We start from the raw sequence: 18,766 nt of genomic DNA on the forward strand, positions 1-18,766 counted from the left end.
CATGTAAAGTCAGACACGGTAGTGCATACATGTGCACTTCTGAACATGCCCAGGCCACACGCAGTAGCTACATATTAAGGTAGGATACAGGATTGCTTGGTCATTGTGGCTAGGGTAATGCTATAGGTTTCTGTGTTGAGACATGAATATTTTGGCTAGGCATGATGTTAGCGTTCTTGGTGATGTGGTTGGTTTCAGATAAACTCCAGGTTTGTAGTGCCTGCTCTAAGTTTTGCAAGGTTAAGTGAAAATAACAGTGGTATTACGAATATGGCCTAGACATCCAAAATATTTAGAAGTAGCTGTGTGTGGACCCGACTAGATGGCAGCTCGGTAGGGAAATAAGCAGGCTTCTATCTAGCTGAGTAATTGTGTATTTGATACTACATTAATAACTCTCATTTATCATGTACTCAGGTATTTATAAACTGTACAACTTTGCGTGCAAACCTATTCTGATCACCCAATTTTGCAGTAAGTAGACTGTTATGTCCTAGAACCTTCTAGTCACTAAGTAGAATTGAATTACGAATGGTTTTAGCTCATTAGAGATCTCTTTACCAGATTGCTGCTTAATTCTCAAATAGTGAGTTTCTGGGTATATGTACATCTCTGGCAGGACTTTCCTGAGATGAAAATACTTTTATACACCTGAAAATACTAGAGCAATTGATTCACTAGACAAACTTGTAGTTCAGACAAACTTGGAGGTCAGCAGAGATGGTCCATGTGAGTACAGATACAGTGGCTAGCCACCTATGCCTGGAACCTGGAGTAACTCAGAAACCAGGCTGAAAAAAAATCAGCGTCACTGAATCTCAACTTTAGAGAGCAAAGAAATTGTCAGCATCCTTTCTTACAGATAAGGAAAATGAAGTTCACAAAGACCAGTAGTGTGTCCTAGGTTACATATTCAATTATTCACAGAACTAAGTTAAATTTTTTCAGGCCTGAAGAGAATTTAGCAGTTGAGAGTGCTTGCGCTCCTTAAGACGTCAGTATGGGCCAGGCGTGGTGGCGCACGCCTTTAATCCCAGCACTTGGGAGGCAGAGGCAGGTGGATTTATGAGTTGGAGGCCAGCCTGGGCTACAAAGTGAGTTCCAGGACAGCCAGGGATATACAGAGAAACCCTGTCTCAAGAAACAAAAAAAACCCAAAAAACCTGTTAGTATGGTTCCCAGCTCTTGACTAACTCTTGGTCCAGAGCAGCCTGGCCTGGCCTTTGCACATACCTGAACACATGTGCTATGCACACATATGTGTGTAGACACAAAAATGAAAATACTATATTTTCTAAATGAAAGAAACCAGACCTTTTTATTGAATGTAGCATCTGCCTGTAATTCCAGCAGTGGGGAGCCTGGGTAGGAGATTCAACACAGCAACCTCTTGTCCAGCCATGATTACATAGCAAACTGGGCTGTAAGAGCACTGACTGCTCTTCCAGAGGTCCTGAGTTCAATTCTCAGCAACCACGTGGTGGCTCACAACCATCTGTAATGAGGATCCAATGCCCTCTTCTGGGGTGTTTGAAGACAGCTACAGTGTACTCATACATCAAATAAATAAATCTTTTTAAAAAAGCAAAAAGGAGAAACAGAATCTTCGCAAGCTTATGTCCTAGCTGCCTTTTCACTCAGTCCAGACTAGAAATCACAGCGCGTTCTAGCTCTTGGACTTCCTTGGCTGTCCCCTGAGGGCTCTGGAACACCGCCCACGATTCGGGTCCAAGGGTACATTGCTCCGTCCAGGCAGGAAGTAATCCGGTCCTGCCACTACTCACATGATCCTACAGTTCCCAAGTCTCATTCTGTCTAGTTCAATTGGCAATGTAAGCAGTTTAAAATGGTCTGGGAGACTTCTGGAGCCGGGGCATGCTCAAGTCACAGGCCTGACCCGGAAAGACGGGGACCTGGTAGTGTGATGACCTGGCTGGGCTCCAAGCTCAGGAGCTGGCAGGGAGAAAAGTTTGAGTGGTACAGGACCGAAGGGGCGTGGCTCTGGTGGGGCGTGACTTAGGGGTTGAAAGGGGGCGTGGTTCAGGGCGGGGACTTGACAGGAAGGAGGAAGGCCAGGCCTGTGTGGCTCCCGGAGCAAGGGTTGGCTTTCAGCGGTGGCCACAATGGCTGCTCACTGCCGGGGCACAGAGCTCGGTAAGGGCCAGCGGGTTGCGCTCCCCTTCGCCAGGTTGGGGTTGGGGGTGCCCAGGGCTTTTCCCGGAGGGCGGAGACCTGAACTGAGGCAGAACTCGGGGACAACTCTGACGCCACGGTCTTTGCAGTCATAACCCTTTAATGGAAGCAAGGAAGGGTTAATTAGACCTTTCCACTCTGTAGCTCTGTGGTCGCAGTAAACCAGGCCGAGTGAACAGCCTGCCGGGTACTTGTGTGCCATTTACTGCCGGTCTCACGGAGCCATTCCCAAAGTTGGCTGTGCTGGTGGAAGAGTGGTCATCGCCGTCTGCTATAAATGATTTTAAATGCTTAGACAACAAAATGTTCTTTTTACAATTATTTTTTCATCTTATTGATACTAGTTCAGATATTTCTGGGGAAAAAAATTAAAAGTCTGTAATTCAAACGTAGCAAAAAACGTGACTGAGCCAAATGTCAATGACTTAACTTTGCATAATAGTTTGCTTTGTATTCCCGACCCTCTTAGGTGTGTGGTTTGGGGTAAATTACTCACTTTGTGCTTGTGTGCCGGCATCTGTAAAGTAGTTATCAGGAAGCTACTTCTGTTAGAAGGTGGTTTGGATGGTGTGAGGGGGGATACTTGGAGCCTCTGTTAGATTTCTCTGCACTTAGTGTTAAGTAATGAGCGCACTAAGTTCTCTTCCTAGGGACTGACTTTGAGTGGCTATAAGTGATACACATGGTTACTCTTTGCTCTTCAGAGGGGACTTGCCAGTCTAGACTTTAAGTGTTTAGAATTGCATGCTTGCCAGGTAGTCTCTGTATGAGGTTCACGTTTTTTAGTCACTCCCTTCTACAGATGGTAGCTTACACTTTATCCCTGTAATGAAAACTTTAGCAGTGACCCTGGAAGATGGGACTAAGTGGAAGATGGGACTAAGGGCTGAAGGTGAAGAGTGTCAGCATCTTTGTACAAGGTCTAGGATGTAACATAGTATCTCCCCCCCCCCCCAACAGCTCTTTTAAAAGTTTCCCATTTTCCTTTCAGGAGATGCAATTAAACAAACCATTTTTACTTTCTTAACATGTAAGTCCTGGGCTGGGTGCTGTTGCACACACGTGTAACCCCAGCATCAGTTGTGTGTCAGGTTAGCCTGGACTATATAGGAAGAGCTTTCTCAAAAAGCCATCAAAACACTGCCTTTCCTGTGTTGAAAAGTAACAGTGTAGACATTAACAGCTGCTATTTAGAATAATAGTTAATGTGCGCTCACACCTCCATGTACAGATTATATTTTCCTTGCTGTTCTTGTTATAATAACATAGATTGCAAGTCTTTGTTTGCTGTGGTATTAATCCTTAGGTGTGACACAGCTGTAATCTAACCTGCTAAAGTAAACCATGTGAATTATATATGTACTATGAAAAAATTTGTTCTGTATTAATTTCAACATTGCTTTAATTGATGAGTTTTGTGTTTTTTTGCTGATTAAAGACATCTTAATGATTTTAATGAACACTACTTTTTAACAAGAAATTAGTGTTATTTAAACACATTTGTATTACAAAAAAATTTTAGGAATATGCAGTTATCAACAGGGAGATTGTGGAATTCATTGGTCATTGTTATTTACAATTTTTTTTCATTCTATTTTTATTTTATGTGTGAGTTTTTGCCTGTACACGGTCTGTTTACTATTACACATGCAATGCCTGTTGAGGCCAGAAGAGGGCATCCAATCCCCTGGGATTGGAGTTTCAGATGGTCTATGGCTGCCATGTGGGAGTTGAACTCAGGTCCTCTGGAAGAGCTCTTGACTGCTGAGACATCTGTCTCATAAGCCTTTAATCCAGCTTTTAAAATCAAATTTATTTGTCTACTTTGTGTGTGTGTGTGGGGGGGGGAGTAGTAGTGGGGGTGGGAGTATGTGAGTGCATACCTCTGGAGATGAGAGGGCAGCTTTCCTAGTTGGCTCACCTTACACCTTTTGCCAGCCAAGATTCAAATTCAGGACGTCCGGTGTGGCAGTAATCGTCTTTGCCCACTGAGCTATCTGGCTGGCCCTGAACTGGATTTTTAGGATGAGAACTCAGCAGGGCATGTATAAAAGGCTTTCCAGATAGGGATGCTCTGATTGTAATAGCAGAACATGGAGGTCCCACTGTCTGGGTCTGGGTGGTTCTGGAGCACCCTCAGGAAGCTGCCATGCTGGTTGTTTGTTAATCCCTCCAGGGTCTGTCATCATGTTCTAGACCTTTCTGACTTTTCCTTAAAAATCCCCATAAACATGTTTTTTTTCTTTAGTTCCCCAAGTAACCTAGGCAGACGGAAGGTCCTCGCATGTGGACCAATGGAGTACATCTTTACTTAGGGGGAACCTGTCCATGCAGCTCTGTGTGGACAGGAGCTGTGAGTGCCACGCCTCTCTGGCTTTGAATGTTAGTCAAAGGCCATTTGATGGCATCAATTTTTAAAGGCATCTCACAGTTATGGTGGTGGACAGTGGTTTTGTCTTGGGATTTCTATAACTGAGGAAACACTATGAGCAAAAACAAGTTGGGGGAGAAAGGGCTTATTTCCCTTCCTGTTCATCTTTGAAGGAAGTCTTGAGTAGGAACTCAACTAGGGCAGGGGTCAGGAGCCATGGAATAATGCTGCTTACTGGCTTGCTCAGCTTGCTCTCTTATAGAACCCAGGACCACCAGCCCAGGGATGGTACCACCCACGGTAGGCTGGGACCTCCCTCATCCATCACTGATTAAGAAAATGCCCTGCAGACCTGACTCCGTCCTGATCTTGTGTAGACATTTTTCTTCCAGTTGCAGTTCCCCCTTCTCGGATGACTCTAGCTAATGTCGAGTTGGCATAAAGCTAGCCAGCGCAACTTCATTTCAAATTTGTGCATCGTCAGAGGTATCTGGAAAGTGGGGATTTTGTACTAGGGAACATTTTCGCCAATGCCTTACTTTCTGTCAGTCTGTTTCTGTTAAGGGAAAAGTTTCAAGGAGATCTTAATTGTGAAGAAACAGGAACAGTTTAACAGACATTGTTATTAACAAGCAGTGCATATATAGCTATGGTTGAGGGTGTTCAAAACAAAGAATAATCTTGGTATAGCACAAAGGAACAAAAGGATGGAGCCAGAACAGCTCAAAGTCCACTCTTTCTGCAAGAAGGGTGTTCTAGAAACCAAACCCTGTTAGCAAGGCCCCCTGGGCAGGAAGTTCACTTGGCCTTTATTCTACAAAGGCGGTGATTGTGTCTTCCCCGTTTGCTGTGGTCTAACTTCAGAGTCTTCTGAGGTGGCTGAGTTTTGGTTTTATGCATATGGGCGGTTTACCTGTATATACGTCTGTATGCCATGTACATTCCTGGTACCCTTGGAAGCTAAAAGAAGTCTTCACATCTCCTGGAGCTGTCGCTTCAGACCGTTGCGAGCTCTTGATGTTGGAAATAGAACTTGGGTCCTCTGCAAGGGCAGGCAGTGCTCTTAACCACTGAGCCATCTCCACCAGCCCAATTCAATTCAAAGTCCTTTTAAAAAAGATTGTAAATGTGAAACCCATTGATCTTTTACCTTTGTGCATTTATGAAGTTTTTTATATATATATATATATATATATATATATATATACACACACACACACACACACACACACACACATGTATATGTGTGTGTTTCTGAGATAGTATTTTTTAAAAAAATAATATTTAATTTAATTTTAATTTTATTTATTTTATGTTATGGGTGTTTTGTCTGCATGTATGTTTATGTACCACATGAGTGCCTGTGTGCCCTTGTCTCCCCTGGGTCTGGTGTTACAGATGGTTGTGAACTGACATCTGGGTACTGGGAATTGAACTCAGGGCCTCTGGAAGAACAACCAGTCCTCTTAACCACTAAGCTGATGCTTCAGTCCCTGAAATGGTCTTACATATTCCAGTTTGGCCTAGAACTCTTTTAGTTGAATGTGACCTTGAATCTTAATCCTCCTGCCTCCACCTCTCAAGGGGTAGGATCATAAGAAGCCTGGCTTAGACTGCTCGTTAAGTGAGTTGTGATAACAGGGTTTCCGGCTCCCCTATGTCACCGTCTCTTATTGTTTTGTTTGTAAGAGCTTGTGTGAGACTAGGAGCATGGGAAGCTCCTTTCTCCCTTCCTGTGTGGACTCTGGGTGGCTGTATGCATGGCTGCCCTCCTTACCTCCTGGGGCTTCCATGCCCCACTCTGGACTTGAGGCTGCCTTGTCCAAATGTCGTGGCTCAGATGCCCTGTCCAAATGTCAGATGCCCATCTTGTTCACCTCCTTTCCTATCTTTACTCTGGTGGTTTAGGACCGTTGTCCAAGGAAGAAAGGCACAAGGAGCCAAAGTGCATTTTACAAAAAAAAGTATTTCTAGGCACCAAGATTTGGAGAGTCGTGTGTGGAGAGCCCTGTGTGGAATTCCTCTGCTCTGTGGCCCCTGGGGACTGATCCCAGGGGTAACTGACATGTCCGATCTCTGAGGCCAGGCCTCTCAGCCAGAATGTCTAGGACAATAAAAGCCACTCAGGTGTTGGCTGAGCACGCTGTTCCAGTGCTGTGATTGGATACCAATACTAGGGGGTGGAGACAAGAGGGTCAACAATTTTGAGGCCAGCCTGGAATAGTTTAGAGACATTGTCTCAACTAAATTAAGCAAAACCACCACAAAGGAAGGAACAAAATTATATTTGAGGGGGCAGAGTAAGGAAACCCCCACCTTGACTGCTCCATTATTAAAGGGAAGGTTCTTATTTTGAAGAGTCTAGAGCAGAGAGAAAAGAAAGCAGACTGGACACGGCCAGGGCTGGGAAACTGGAGAGAATAGAGGAGGTAGGGCAAGAGCTGTAGCTGGGGCTCAGGAGAGAGCAGGAGGCAGAGCCTAGGGAGAGCCCATAGCAAGGGAGGGACCACTGAGCCTAGCTGGATTATCAGGAGGATGAGTAGCTGTGGGGAGCAAAACCTGTGAGCTGGAGACAGTTTAGAGTGGAGGAGGTGAGGGGGGGGGTGGCGTGTGTGTGTGTGTGTGTGTGTGTGTGTGTGTGTGTGTGTACGTACGTACGTACGTACGTATGTACGTATAGGATGCTCCTGTGCAATTTGAAATGTATAACAGGTCCTTGTGATACTGAGGGAGCCTGGCGGCCAGTGTGGGCTTTGATATGCCAAGAGCCATTTGTCCCTTCTGCCCGAGGTCAGGGATAGGACTCCTTTGTGGCACAGAAAACCTGTTTCACCAGCTCCTGAGGAACACTGGCTTTTATCTGTCAAAAATCCTTCTATTGTCCAGCTTGAGATCAGCTCTGGATATTTGAACTGCCCGAGACTTAACAGAAATGACCTCAGAAACACAGAAGGACAGGAAGAGATGGAGTTCCAGCTGTCCAGGGGAGGTTTTCTTTCCTCATGCAGTTTTTCACAGGGCAGTTTGTGCACAGGGATCGAGCAAAAGCAGCCAAGATGTTTTTCTAAACCAAGGAACCCAGTGTTCAGATTCTAGTGTGATCTTATTCTGCTGTGGTGGAAGTGACTAATGTATTGAAGGAGACAGAATTATCGAATTCTGTGTGAGGATCACACAGTCAGTATGGTGACTGTACGTTTCTGTATTTTGAGTTGAGTATACTTTTATGGACACTTTTATTCTGCTTTTGAAGTCTTCTGTCTTTTGTTTATAAACCTACACAGAAGGCTATCTTTTATCACTGTTTTGATAAATAGTAAACTATAAAATAATAATCAGAGTTTGTTGTATAATTAAATGACTAAAGGTCCTCTGTGGTTGGTACCTGCCACGCCGAGACACATTTCTTTTTTTCTATAAAAGTATCTAAGCCCTGTGGATTTTAATTATTAGGAGGAAAGACAAACTTCAAGCCTTCATTGAAAATGGGACGCCTCTGCCTGGAAAGAAAGACTACTAAATGAGACAGCAGATGGAGCCCTTAGAGGACGCTATTGAAACATGTCACTAGAAATGGTTTAAGTGGAGAGTTCTGGTCCTTTCAAAACACTGTCTGTCACTTGAGGATTGGGTCACCTTGAAATGTGTTCATCTTTGAATTAAAGGCATGAAAAGGCACTTTGAAAAATTTCAGGCGACTTTGGTGTGTGTTGCGAGCGTCTGTGGGTGTACCTCTCCTCTGCCGCCTCACTGAAACAGTCGGTTCCCTGGAAACCAAAAGTGGTCGCAAGAGGAGGATAAATGTTTAATCTCTGCGCCACCAACAGTACACAGTTTTTAAGATGCGGAGCCACTCACCTCCCAACTCCTTGCTCTCCTTGCTCTCTTTGTATACTCGGCCTTTCCTCCTCCAAAGAAATGCCAGGCAGAGAGAAGCTGCTGGTAATTGCTCACTAAAAGGATGCCTCGTGGCTGGTGCCAGGGTTGTCTTAGAGACTAGTTAATGATGCCAAGTTTGCTCTGTAAAGGAAGGAAGACCACTGAAACTATGTGATCAGAATCCTGATTCCGGTGAGCGTTTTGGTTGAACACCTCCGGGCCACACTTTTGTCCTCATAGTTCATAGTTGGGATGTGTTTGTGTGTATGAGTGTGTGTGTGAGTGTGCAGTTCATTCAGATGTCACAGCCGGGTCGGGAAGTGGCTCAGTGCCTAACAGCACTGGCCCCACGTGCCTCAAAGCTTGACTTTAATCCCGGGAACCTATACTAAAAATCCCACAGGCATGTATCTGTAATCCCAGCACTCCTACAGTAGGAGGTGGAGACAGGGGAGTTACCCTCTGTTCTTAAACATTCATCAGGGGAGAAATAAGTTATCTGTCTCAAGGGAGAAGGAGAGAGCCAGCTGCCCTCTACATATGAGCCATGCTACACACGCCTACTAATGTACACGCAGTAATATACACGCAAGTCATTTAAAACATAAAAATGTCTATGGCTTAGCAGGGCTTTCTGTATTTTGTTATGATTTTTTGAAATGCTCTGTATAGCGTATGAAGGCTATCCTGGATCTTACAATTCTCTTGCCTCAGCCTTCTAGCTGCTGGGATTACAGGCCAGTTCCACCATACCTGACCTTGGAGACATTTTTTTTGTCAGCTTTTATTTTATTTGCTTGTTTGTTTGTTTATTACTTATTCACTTACATCGCTCTCCGCCCCGCTCCCAGTCACCCCCTCTGACAATCCCTCCCCCACCCCCTTCTCTGTGGAGACAGTTTTTAGACAGTAGAATACCATTTGAATACAAGCAGTGCCCAGGGCTGAGCAATTGATCTGATAACCGAGACAGTTCTTCAGTGACTAAGTGGCACGCAGTGTGCGGAATATGAGTGTACTGCAGGGAATAGCATCGTGTCCCATGGGTGGTGCTGCTCAAGGTGGCGCTACCCTGAAGACCAGCTCCAGTCCTTCTAGAACTTTGGATTGATACTCTGGACCAAAGGTGACTGAAAGGACAGGAATTAATTACACTTGTCCATGAAAGAGTACCGCACCCTGTGGGAACTCCCAGTTTCTCTCTTGTTTATCTGCTCTTAACTGCGGATCTCTCCAGCGAGTCAGTGGTGGCCCACGCCTTTAATACAAGCACTTGGGAAGCACAGGCAGGCAGATCTCTGATAATTCGAGGCCAGCCTGGTCTACAGAGTAAATTCCAGGACAGCCAGGGCTACACAGAGAAACCCTGTCTCAGAAAAAAAAAAATGGATCTTTCATCTTTTAGTAGTTTAATGAGTGTAGAAAAGAGTTGCATGTCTGTGTCTCTATCATATTACGATCTTATGACCCTCTTCCTTCTCTAGTACTGTTCCCTTTCCACAGTTTAACTTTCACCAGCCACAGTGAAGCCACACATCTGCGAATTCATCGGAGAATCTCTGCTGGACTGTGTATGTTTCACAGATGCATGCATGGAAGTTTCTGAAGGATAAAGGTGGCTTTGACCTTGAACGGGGACTCCTGTGTCCTGGCTTGTCCTTTCCTGATCTGTAAGACAAGTCTCAGCTGTGCTACTGTTGAGAGACATATGTTGATAGCACAGGAAGTTGTGCTTGTGTGGACGTGTGGGGCATCTTTGTGCCTCTGGCTGTTTTTGAAATTCTAAAGCTACTCTAAAAATTATGTTCGAAACAAAAGAAATGGGTGTATGGGCTCTGAGACTCCGAGGGTTCTTCCGGGTCTGTATTTTGAGCCATGTGACCCTTCAGTGGCCATTCGTGCAGCTGTGCAGGCTCATGTTCTTGGGTTTTCCCTTTAGACCTTCTTCCTCTTGTCTTGCTGGTGGCAAGTCTCTGGCTTTCCAGACCTGTCCGTTAGCGCGTCTTGCCCTCTCATTGACTGAAGGTGACTAGACACGGAACTACCCTGCCCTTGCCTCTAGATGTCTCAAATCTCAGTGCTGGGTGTCTCCCTGAGTTGCTCTCCACCTCACCATTTCAGCTAGTCTAGCGGCCAGCGAGCTCCCTGGAGCCTCCTGCCTTCGCCTTGGTTAGGATGATGTGTGTACCACAGCGCTCTGGTCTTTTAGGTGGAAGCTGAGAGTCTGGAGCCAGCGCCTCGAGCTTGCAAAGCCAGCGCTTCACTGATCAGTGGAGCCGTCTGAGCACAGAGCCTGTATTTTGTATTCATCCCTCTACCCGACAGGGCCCTGGTTATCCTCTTCACGTTTGCTTCCATTAGAGATGTGCTGAGGGCTCCCTCCCCCCTTCCTGCTATTCCCAGCCATGTGATACATGGCATCACTGTGTTGTGAGGGCTTCAAGGCTCTGCATCTCTAGAACAGCAGTACATATGCTTACCTGCTGAGCTGTCTCTCCAGCCCACTCCAGTGATTATGTATATAACCGTTTAGTTATAACTTGGGCTTTGGAATCTAGTGCTCTGAGTTTCCCTTGTAGCCCTGGCAGATACTTTGTGACCTTGACCATGTAATTGAGTGTCTGGGTTTCAGTGCCCTCAATCTGTAATTCCACCCCAGAAGACTGACTTAGGTCACCATCAACTTGATGAGTGATCATTGCCAGTCAAAACTTCTGGCTGCCTTTCTATTTCCTCTGAAATATCAACTCTTGTGATCTCCACTCCTCCCCGTAGGCACCCTTGGTCTCTTCCGGTTCCCCGAAGTACTCTCCTCTCTGGTGCTGAAGTTGTGTGTGTGGCAATGACGTTCACCATCCTGGAGATGGGCTCTGTCTGCTAGGTCTCTGTATCCCTAACGCTGCTTACAGTATCGTTCACGACGCAACTTCCTGTGTGTGCCCAGCGACCCGTGCATCCCAGATGGACCTCAAGCTCTGTACGTAGCTGCAAACGACCTTGAAGTTCGGACCATCCTCCTCGCCTCCTGAATGCTAGGATTTACATGTTCAGCACCACATATGTGGTTCAGATGGTGCTGATGTCAAACCCATGCTTCCTGCATGCCGGGAAAGCATTTCACCAGCGGAGTGACATCCCTGATTTTTCACCATGGCTAGTGTACCTCTGGCTCCCTCTGCCTGGCTAGTATACCTGGATTTTCCTCTTCTTCTATGAGTCATTGGGACCCACCCCAGCTCCTCCCACTTGATCTCCACGGCACAGGGGCTCTGGACTACTCAGGACATCATGGTCTCTGGGTTGACTTTGGGACTTGCTGTCACAGTTAAGAATGCCTAGGGACCTCATCACCTCTGCTAGTAGAACCATCACTGGTCTCGGAAGTCAAACTTAAAATCCTCACTTTGATGAACTTTTCTCCTGCCTTTCTCTTATGCCGAGGTGGAACCCAGGACTTCCTGTATGCGAAGCAAACACCCCATCTGACCTTAGCCCTCGTATAGAGATTCAAAGCCAGGAAACAGAAAATTGCTGTAAAATTCAACCATTTTTACATTTAGGTCTTGGATCATGTGTGTGTGTGTGTGTGTGTGTGTGTGTGTGTGTGTGACCGCACACAAATGGGTCACCCTGTTTGAATCTCTAGCCAATAAGAACTTTAATGTCAGGTGATATCAAGGATGGCCCTCAGGAGCATTGGGGAGCTTTACTTCTGGATTTGCCAGCCTCTTGTTATTGTGGATTCTTCCCCCCAGTAAAGGTGTGGGAAGGTAATAGAGTGTTCAGTTCTCACGAAAGTGCCAAAGACTGACCCTCTAAAGAAAGCCTTAAAAGGCCACAAACATGGCACTTTAGTGGTACAGGTTAACATTGTCACCGGAAGGGAACATGTGGAGGAGGGGACCCCGCCTGCTGTCTGTGGAACATGCCTTTCTTGTTTTTCCTGTCCACTCTTCTCTGTACCCCCTATCTTAAGGGCTCCTCACCCACCCCCAGCCCTCACCTGCTGCTTCTCTTTCTGTTTCTCTGGCTGCTAAACCCTGCCCTGCGAACTGGAGCAGGTTTCTCTGAGTGTGGAACAAAACTCAGCTGGTCATGTGGCTCCCACCCACCTTGGGGGTCACCAGGTCCGTGGGGCTGGCAGCAGGGAGCCAGCATCCTTTCAGTTAGTGTCACAGTAAGACAGGGGACTTCTTAGTGGGCATGGCTTCCTTTTGGAGGGGATGGTGCTTTAAGGTTTTCGATGATTGTCACAGAGCCAGGAAAGCCAGCCCACCTTGTCACAAAGAACTTCCTCCTAAAGAGAGATCAGGTACTTTGGGAAACAGGGTTTGGAATCAGTGCCCAGCAGGTGGTGATTTCCACTCTAATTCAGTCCAGGAGCACACACTCACAGGCAGCCTGGACTGTTACTTTTCAGTAAGGCAGCAGGGGCTGGCTTGTTTGTTTTGGGAAATAATATCCATTCAAGCCCTGTCTGCTTGTAGTTGGGATGTTTGAATTTGTTGGCTCCCTGCTGTTGGAGGGGTATGTCTACAGTCCTGTATGTCTACAGTCCTAGCTCCTTCTACCTATGAGTGTGCTATGTGTGTGTGTGCATATGTATGTGTTTGCATGCATATGTTTGTATATATGTATGTGTGTACATGCATATATATGCACGAGTGCATGCATATGTGTGTCTGTGTATATATGTGTATGTGCATACATGTATGTGTGCATGCATATATGTGTGTGCATATGTCTCTGTGTATATAGATGTGTGTCTGCATGTGTGTGCATGCATATATGCATGTGTGTGTGCATGCATGCATGTGTATGGTCTCTATGTATGCACATGTGCATGCACATATATGCATGTGTGCATGCATGTGTGTGCTTGTATGTATGTGTATGTGCATGCATGTATGTGTATGTGCATATATGTGTGCATATGTCTCTGTGTGTACATATATGTGTGTGCATGCATATATGTATGTGTGTGCGTATGTGTATGCGTGCATGTATGTATGTCTGTCAATGAGTGTGAATGCATATATGTGTTTCTGTGTGTGCATATATGTGTGTATAAAGTGATTATTAATATTCCATGTGTATTGATTGAAACTGGAAACTAATATGGCAGCAATTATTCCTTGACTAGCTAGTTCACCAAATTATCACACAGAGAACTTTTAATATTTCAAAGCTTAGGCCTTAGCTGGGCAGACTGTCAACTAGCTCACCTAGTTAACCCAGTTACCTAGCCCCATCCAGCCGCGTGGCTAGCTATACCATATCTGTCTCCTTTGATGTCTACTGGTGACTGGGCCTTTGTTTTTCTTCTCAGAGCTCCTTTCTCCTTCCCAGGAAGTCCTGCCTTCTTTCTCTACTGCTTTTGTCTTTTATTGACCAGTTAACTTGGGAAGCAAGGTTTGTAAAATAAAAGCTGGTGTACATGAGAATTCACTCTTGTGGCAACTAGATCTAGGGGTACAGAATTTAGCATTTGAATAAATAGCAGCACCAGAGCAACCTAAACATTTCCCTCATCTTGTATGAATAAAAAGGCCCTTTCTCTTACAATAAGAATCGACATAAAGTAGGAACATAATGAAACATTTATGAAAATGATTAGGTAAGAGTTACATTCATAAAGTCCAGTCTGTCTATTTTCAGCAACTTTGGATAAAGAATTATATCATTTATCCTATCTTGGTGAATTTAATGTTTTGTATTTAAATCATTTTCTGTCATAACTTGCATTGCTAACCTAAAAACATTTTCTTAAATTTTAAACAACTTAAGCTTAGTTGTGAGACTGTAACTATCTAGTTTTTAACCACATCAGAGACCCAAGAAGGAATAAATATTACCTGAGCATGCAGGAATTGCAGACAAGCAACTTCCAAAAACTATAGAAATGGCAGAGACAGCTGACTTCCGGACAGTCAGGATATTCTCTATAATATTTTAATATTCTCTCTAACATTGGAGCATCTGTCTTCCAGCCTTCTGTACCAGTTATCTGAGAGACATATTTGTGAAGCAGAAATTGTGAAGGACTTGCTTACCCAATCTTGGCATAGCTTGGCAGTTGATTTTGCTTATGTTCAAGTTTTGTCCATTCTGGGCAACAGATGAAGTTCGGGCATTTTCTTTGCCTGGTGGCTAGCTTGATACAAATGAAGCCATCTCCAAATTGGGGACGACATTTGATACACATCTCTTTTTACAAGTTGAATGGGTGCTGCCTGGAGCTGTCATGTCTCAATGACAGAAAACCTTAAATTAATAAAAAAAAAAAAATCTTTAAATGCCACATTTTGTGAGTCTCTGGAGTTTTTGAAGACCATATATCTATCTATGGCATATCTGAACAAGCAAGAGTTGCTTGTTTAAAGCATTTATTATCTGTTCAAGCTAGGAGGTATATTTCTGTGATAATATAGACTAGTATCTGACATGTCCATGAGTTTGATTGTCTAACTATTAACTTGTATTTCTTAAATACCCTAAACAGATTTTAATAGCAGCTTTAAAAGGCCTGGAATTAAAAATTGCATTTTCAAATGAGTTGCAAAGGTCCAATACCCTATACAAAAGTTGAAAATAGGTATGCATAATAAGTTGTAACAAAAATAACCTTAAAATTTGTATCAATAAACAAAGATTTGTACCAATAAAACATTAAAACATGTATCAATATACAATAACCCATATCAGTGTAAACAAAAATAACCTTATTTTGAGAATAACAGTAGTTCTAAATTGAAGAGTAGATTCAATAATCTACCCTTTTTCCTATTATCTCTGTAATTATTCGTATATTCTCCCCTTTTTCTTCTCAAGCCCCTTTCCTTTTCTATGTGTATGTGAATGCATATATATGTGTGTATGTGTTTCTATGTGTCTCTGTGTGTGTGCATGCATGTTTATGTGTATATGTGTGTGTTTGTGTGTGTGTGTGTTTAAGCACCAATCGAGGTATGCAAGGAGAGCATGAGACTAGTAAGTTGTCTAGGGAACATTTGATAATTATTGTTTTGTTGTTGTTGTTGTTGTTGTTGTTTGTTTTTTGAGGCAAGGTTTATCTGTGTATCATTGGTTGTCCTGGAACTTGCTCTGTAGACCAGGCTGGCTTCAAACTCACACAGATACACCTGCCTCTGCTTCCCAAGTGCTGGGACTAAAGGGGTGTGTCACCACCATCCAGCTACTGATTATTTTTTGTAAATCATAGGGTTGTGGAAGACATAGACATGCCATGTGTAATGGCTGTATAGCCTGCCCTTTGTCTTTCAGTTTGGTTTAAAAGGGCAATCTTGTACCCCAGTTTAAGAACTTGTTTGTGTATTTGTAGACTGCACCATTTTTTGTGTGAATAAAATTGGGGATTAGTTCTAATGCTTTGAATTAATCAAGAACCTGCGTGTCCAAACACTAAAGGTCCTTGTCCCCAATTGGTTTTTGATTGGTCAATAAAGAGCCAACTGCCAGTGACTGGCCTGAGAGAGGGGTGGAACTTTTAGACTGCATGCCTTAGGAGCTGGAAGAGAGGAAGGGAGAATCCCCAGGTTTCAGGGGAAGACAGATCAGATTTAGAGCTGCAGAAGGAAAATCACCCAAAATGTTGGTGAGAAGGAATGCGACCCCCAGCAGGGCTGTCCAGAAGCACCCTGGGCAGCAAAGACTGGGGGGAGGGGCTGCCCTGAAGGAGCACGGCAGCAAAGACAGATCCTGGATTCAGACCTATCTAGACTTTGAGCTAGCTAAGATATTTCAAAAATAAGCTTGTGTGTGTGTGTGTGTGTGTGTGTGTGTGTGTGTCTTTGTGGATCCAAAGAGTTCCTGGGCAGGTGACTGGAAGCATGTGACCTGCTGGGAGCACAAAGTGGTATAGCCAAAGATGGCATTGAACTCGTGATCCTCCTTCCTCTGCCTCTTTCAGTGGCATAGCCAAAAGTGTGGTAACTCAGTTAGTTAGGTGTAGCCCCAGCCCCTGTTTTGAAAGGAAAATGTGTGTGTGTGTGTGTGTGTGTGCGTGCACATATGCATGAGCATATGCTTATATGTGTGTTTCTGTGTGTGTGTGCATATGCTTGTGTGTATGTATGTCTATGCGTGTATATGTGTTTTGCATACTCTTGAGGAAATGTGACTAGTAGTGGATATTGTGGGGCCCTGCCTTCTTTTAAGATCCTCTCAGGGTTTTTTTCTTGTTCATTTACTGTGTGCCTTTTGCATTGCTATGACTGAGACACCTTGGAAGGAACCATATAAGGCAAGAGAGACATTTTGGCCCATTGTTAAAGTTCTCATGTGGAGAAGATGTGGCCCATTGTTAAAGTTCTCATAGTGGAGAAGATGTGGCAGTGTTCCTTTGAGGCCCCATGCTTGTGAGTTGGAGCAGGAAACAAGGGTGGGTGTAGCCTTCGAAGGCCTGCCCCTACCCATTTTCTTCTGCCAGCCAGGCTCTACCTCCTGTAAAATTGCTTTGTAAACTGGAGACAGGGCACCCAGAACATACGCCTATGGGAGCCATTTTAGATGCAAATCCCAGTGTGAGTGTCAATTATCAAATTTCAGTTTGTTTATTCAGCTATCTTCATTGGTCCCATATTGTCAACTTTAAAGATAAATCACAAGTTTAGATAATATATATGTTCTAGCTTCCTTTCTGTGGCTGAGATAAAACATTGACTAAAAGCAACTCTGGGAAGAAAAAGGGTTATTTCACCTTACTGTAGTTCATCATGGAGGGATATCAGGGTAGGAACTTGTACTGGCTGGTTTTGTGTGTCAACTTGACACAGGCTGGAGTTATCACAGAGAAAGGAGCTTCGGTTGGGGAAATGCCTCCATGAGATCCAGCTGTAAGGCATTTTCTCAATTAGTGATCAAGGGGGAAAGGCTCCTTGTGGGTTGGACCATCCCTGGGCTGGTAGTCTTTGGTTCTATAAGAGAGCAGGCTGAGCAAGCCAGGGGAAGCAAGCCAGTAAGTAACATCCCTCCATGGCCTCTGCATCAGCTCCAGCTTCCTGCCCTGCTTGAGTTCCAGTCCTGACAGGCATCCTTTGGTAATCAACAGCAATGTGGAAAGTGTAAGCTAAATAAACCCTTTCTTCCCCAACTGCTTCTTGGTCATGATGTTTGTGCAGGAATAGAAACCCGGATTAAGACAGAACTCAAGCAGGAACTTCTAGTAGAAACCATAGAGGAATGCTGCTTGCTGGTTCACTCATGCCCATGTTTAACAAGGTTTCTTATATAGCCCAGAATGATCTACCTAGGGAATGGTGCCACCCATGGTGGACCGAGCCCTCCTACATTAACTAATGATCAAGACACTCTGCCATAGACATGCCTACAAGCCAGTCTGGTCTGAGAAATCCATTAATTGAGATTCCCTTCTCAGGTAACTATAGGCTAGATAGTGTGAAGTTGACAGTTAAAGTTAAGTAGGACATGATTACTTTTAAACAGCAATTTTGGGGAAATACCTAAACAGATATGACTTCAAAATGCAAATATGTGAATTTCTATTAAAAATAATAGTGATTCCCAATAGGCCATTTAAAACCATTTTGCTGGAAATATCAGGTGTCAGAGATAATATGAAGTCACAAATTTTAGGATCTACAAGATGACATCCTCATAAGATCTTATTCATAATCTATTATATAGGATACTTTCATGGAGGTTAAATTTTGAAGTGGTTGGTCCTGAGAGAGGTTATGAATTACCCTGAATTAATGGTAAAGAATAATAGGGTTTTCCTGAAATGAGATTTTCATGGGGTACTGTGTAGTCAGAACAGGTCATTCAGTGCTAGGTGGTGGCCATACATCTCATGTTGGTACAGACATTATGTGATCATTAATTTCCACCAGCATGCTTCTGAGTAATTTATAGGGGCTTAAAAAATAACCTAAATTGACTTTAGTATTATTGCTAATCCTATTCTGGAGCATTTAAATAGGAGTTACGATATTTTCACAGAATTAATTGTATGTAGCTCTGTTACAGTACGTAAGGTAGCTTGCAGAACCTGCAGCAGAGATGGCAGCTTCGAGAATGGTACACATTGGAGGATAGCATTGGGGGGAGGCGTTACAATGTAACTTAGGAAGCTTCATCAAGTTTCATTGTGCATTCTTTTATCAAGAGGGAAGTGTTACAGAGGTTTTCTCAGAAGAATAATCCATCAGATTTTTTCAAAGGACTGAGCATTGAGTCTTTACCCTACAGGGAGCCAGATCCATCCACTTGAAGTTCTCTGTGGTCTAATGATCCATTCTTTCTTCTTCCTCCCCTCCCCTCCCCTCCCCTCCCCTCCCCTCC

General features: G+C 44.1%; 1 protein-coding gene across 1 annotated transcript in view; it reads left to right on the forward strand.

Annotated features, from left to right (window-relative positions):
- Positions 1 to 2,064: 2,064 nt before the first annotated feature.
- Dera (deoxyribose-phosphate aldolase) overlaps positions 2,065 to 18,766 on the forward strand; it is an 84,505-nt gene continuing 67,803 nt past the window's right edge. Inside the window, exon 1 of the mRNA XM_021190720.1 lies at positions 2,065 to 2,154. Coding sequence (XP_021046379.1) covers positions 2,124 to 2,154 — 31 coding nt within the window. The 5' untranslated portion in view covers positions 2,065 to 2,123. The remainder of the gene's footprint in view (positions 2,155 to 18,766) is intronic.

Source organism: Mus pahari, chromosome 2, assembly GCF_900095145.1.
Source record: "Mus pahari chromosome 2, PAHARI_EIJ_v1.1, whole genome shotgun sequence".
Classification (NCBI taxonomy): Eukaryota; Metazoa; Chordata; class Mammalia; order Rodentia; family Muridae; genus Mus; species Mus pahari.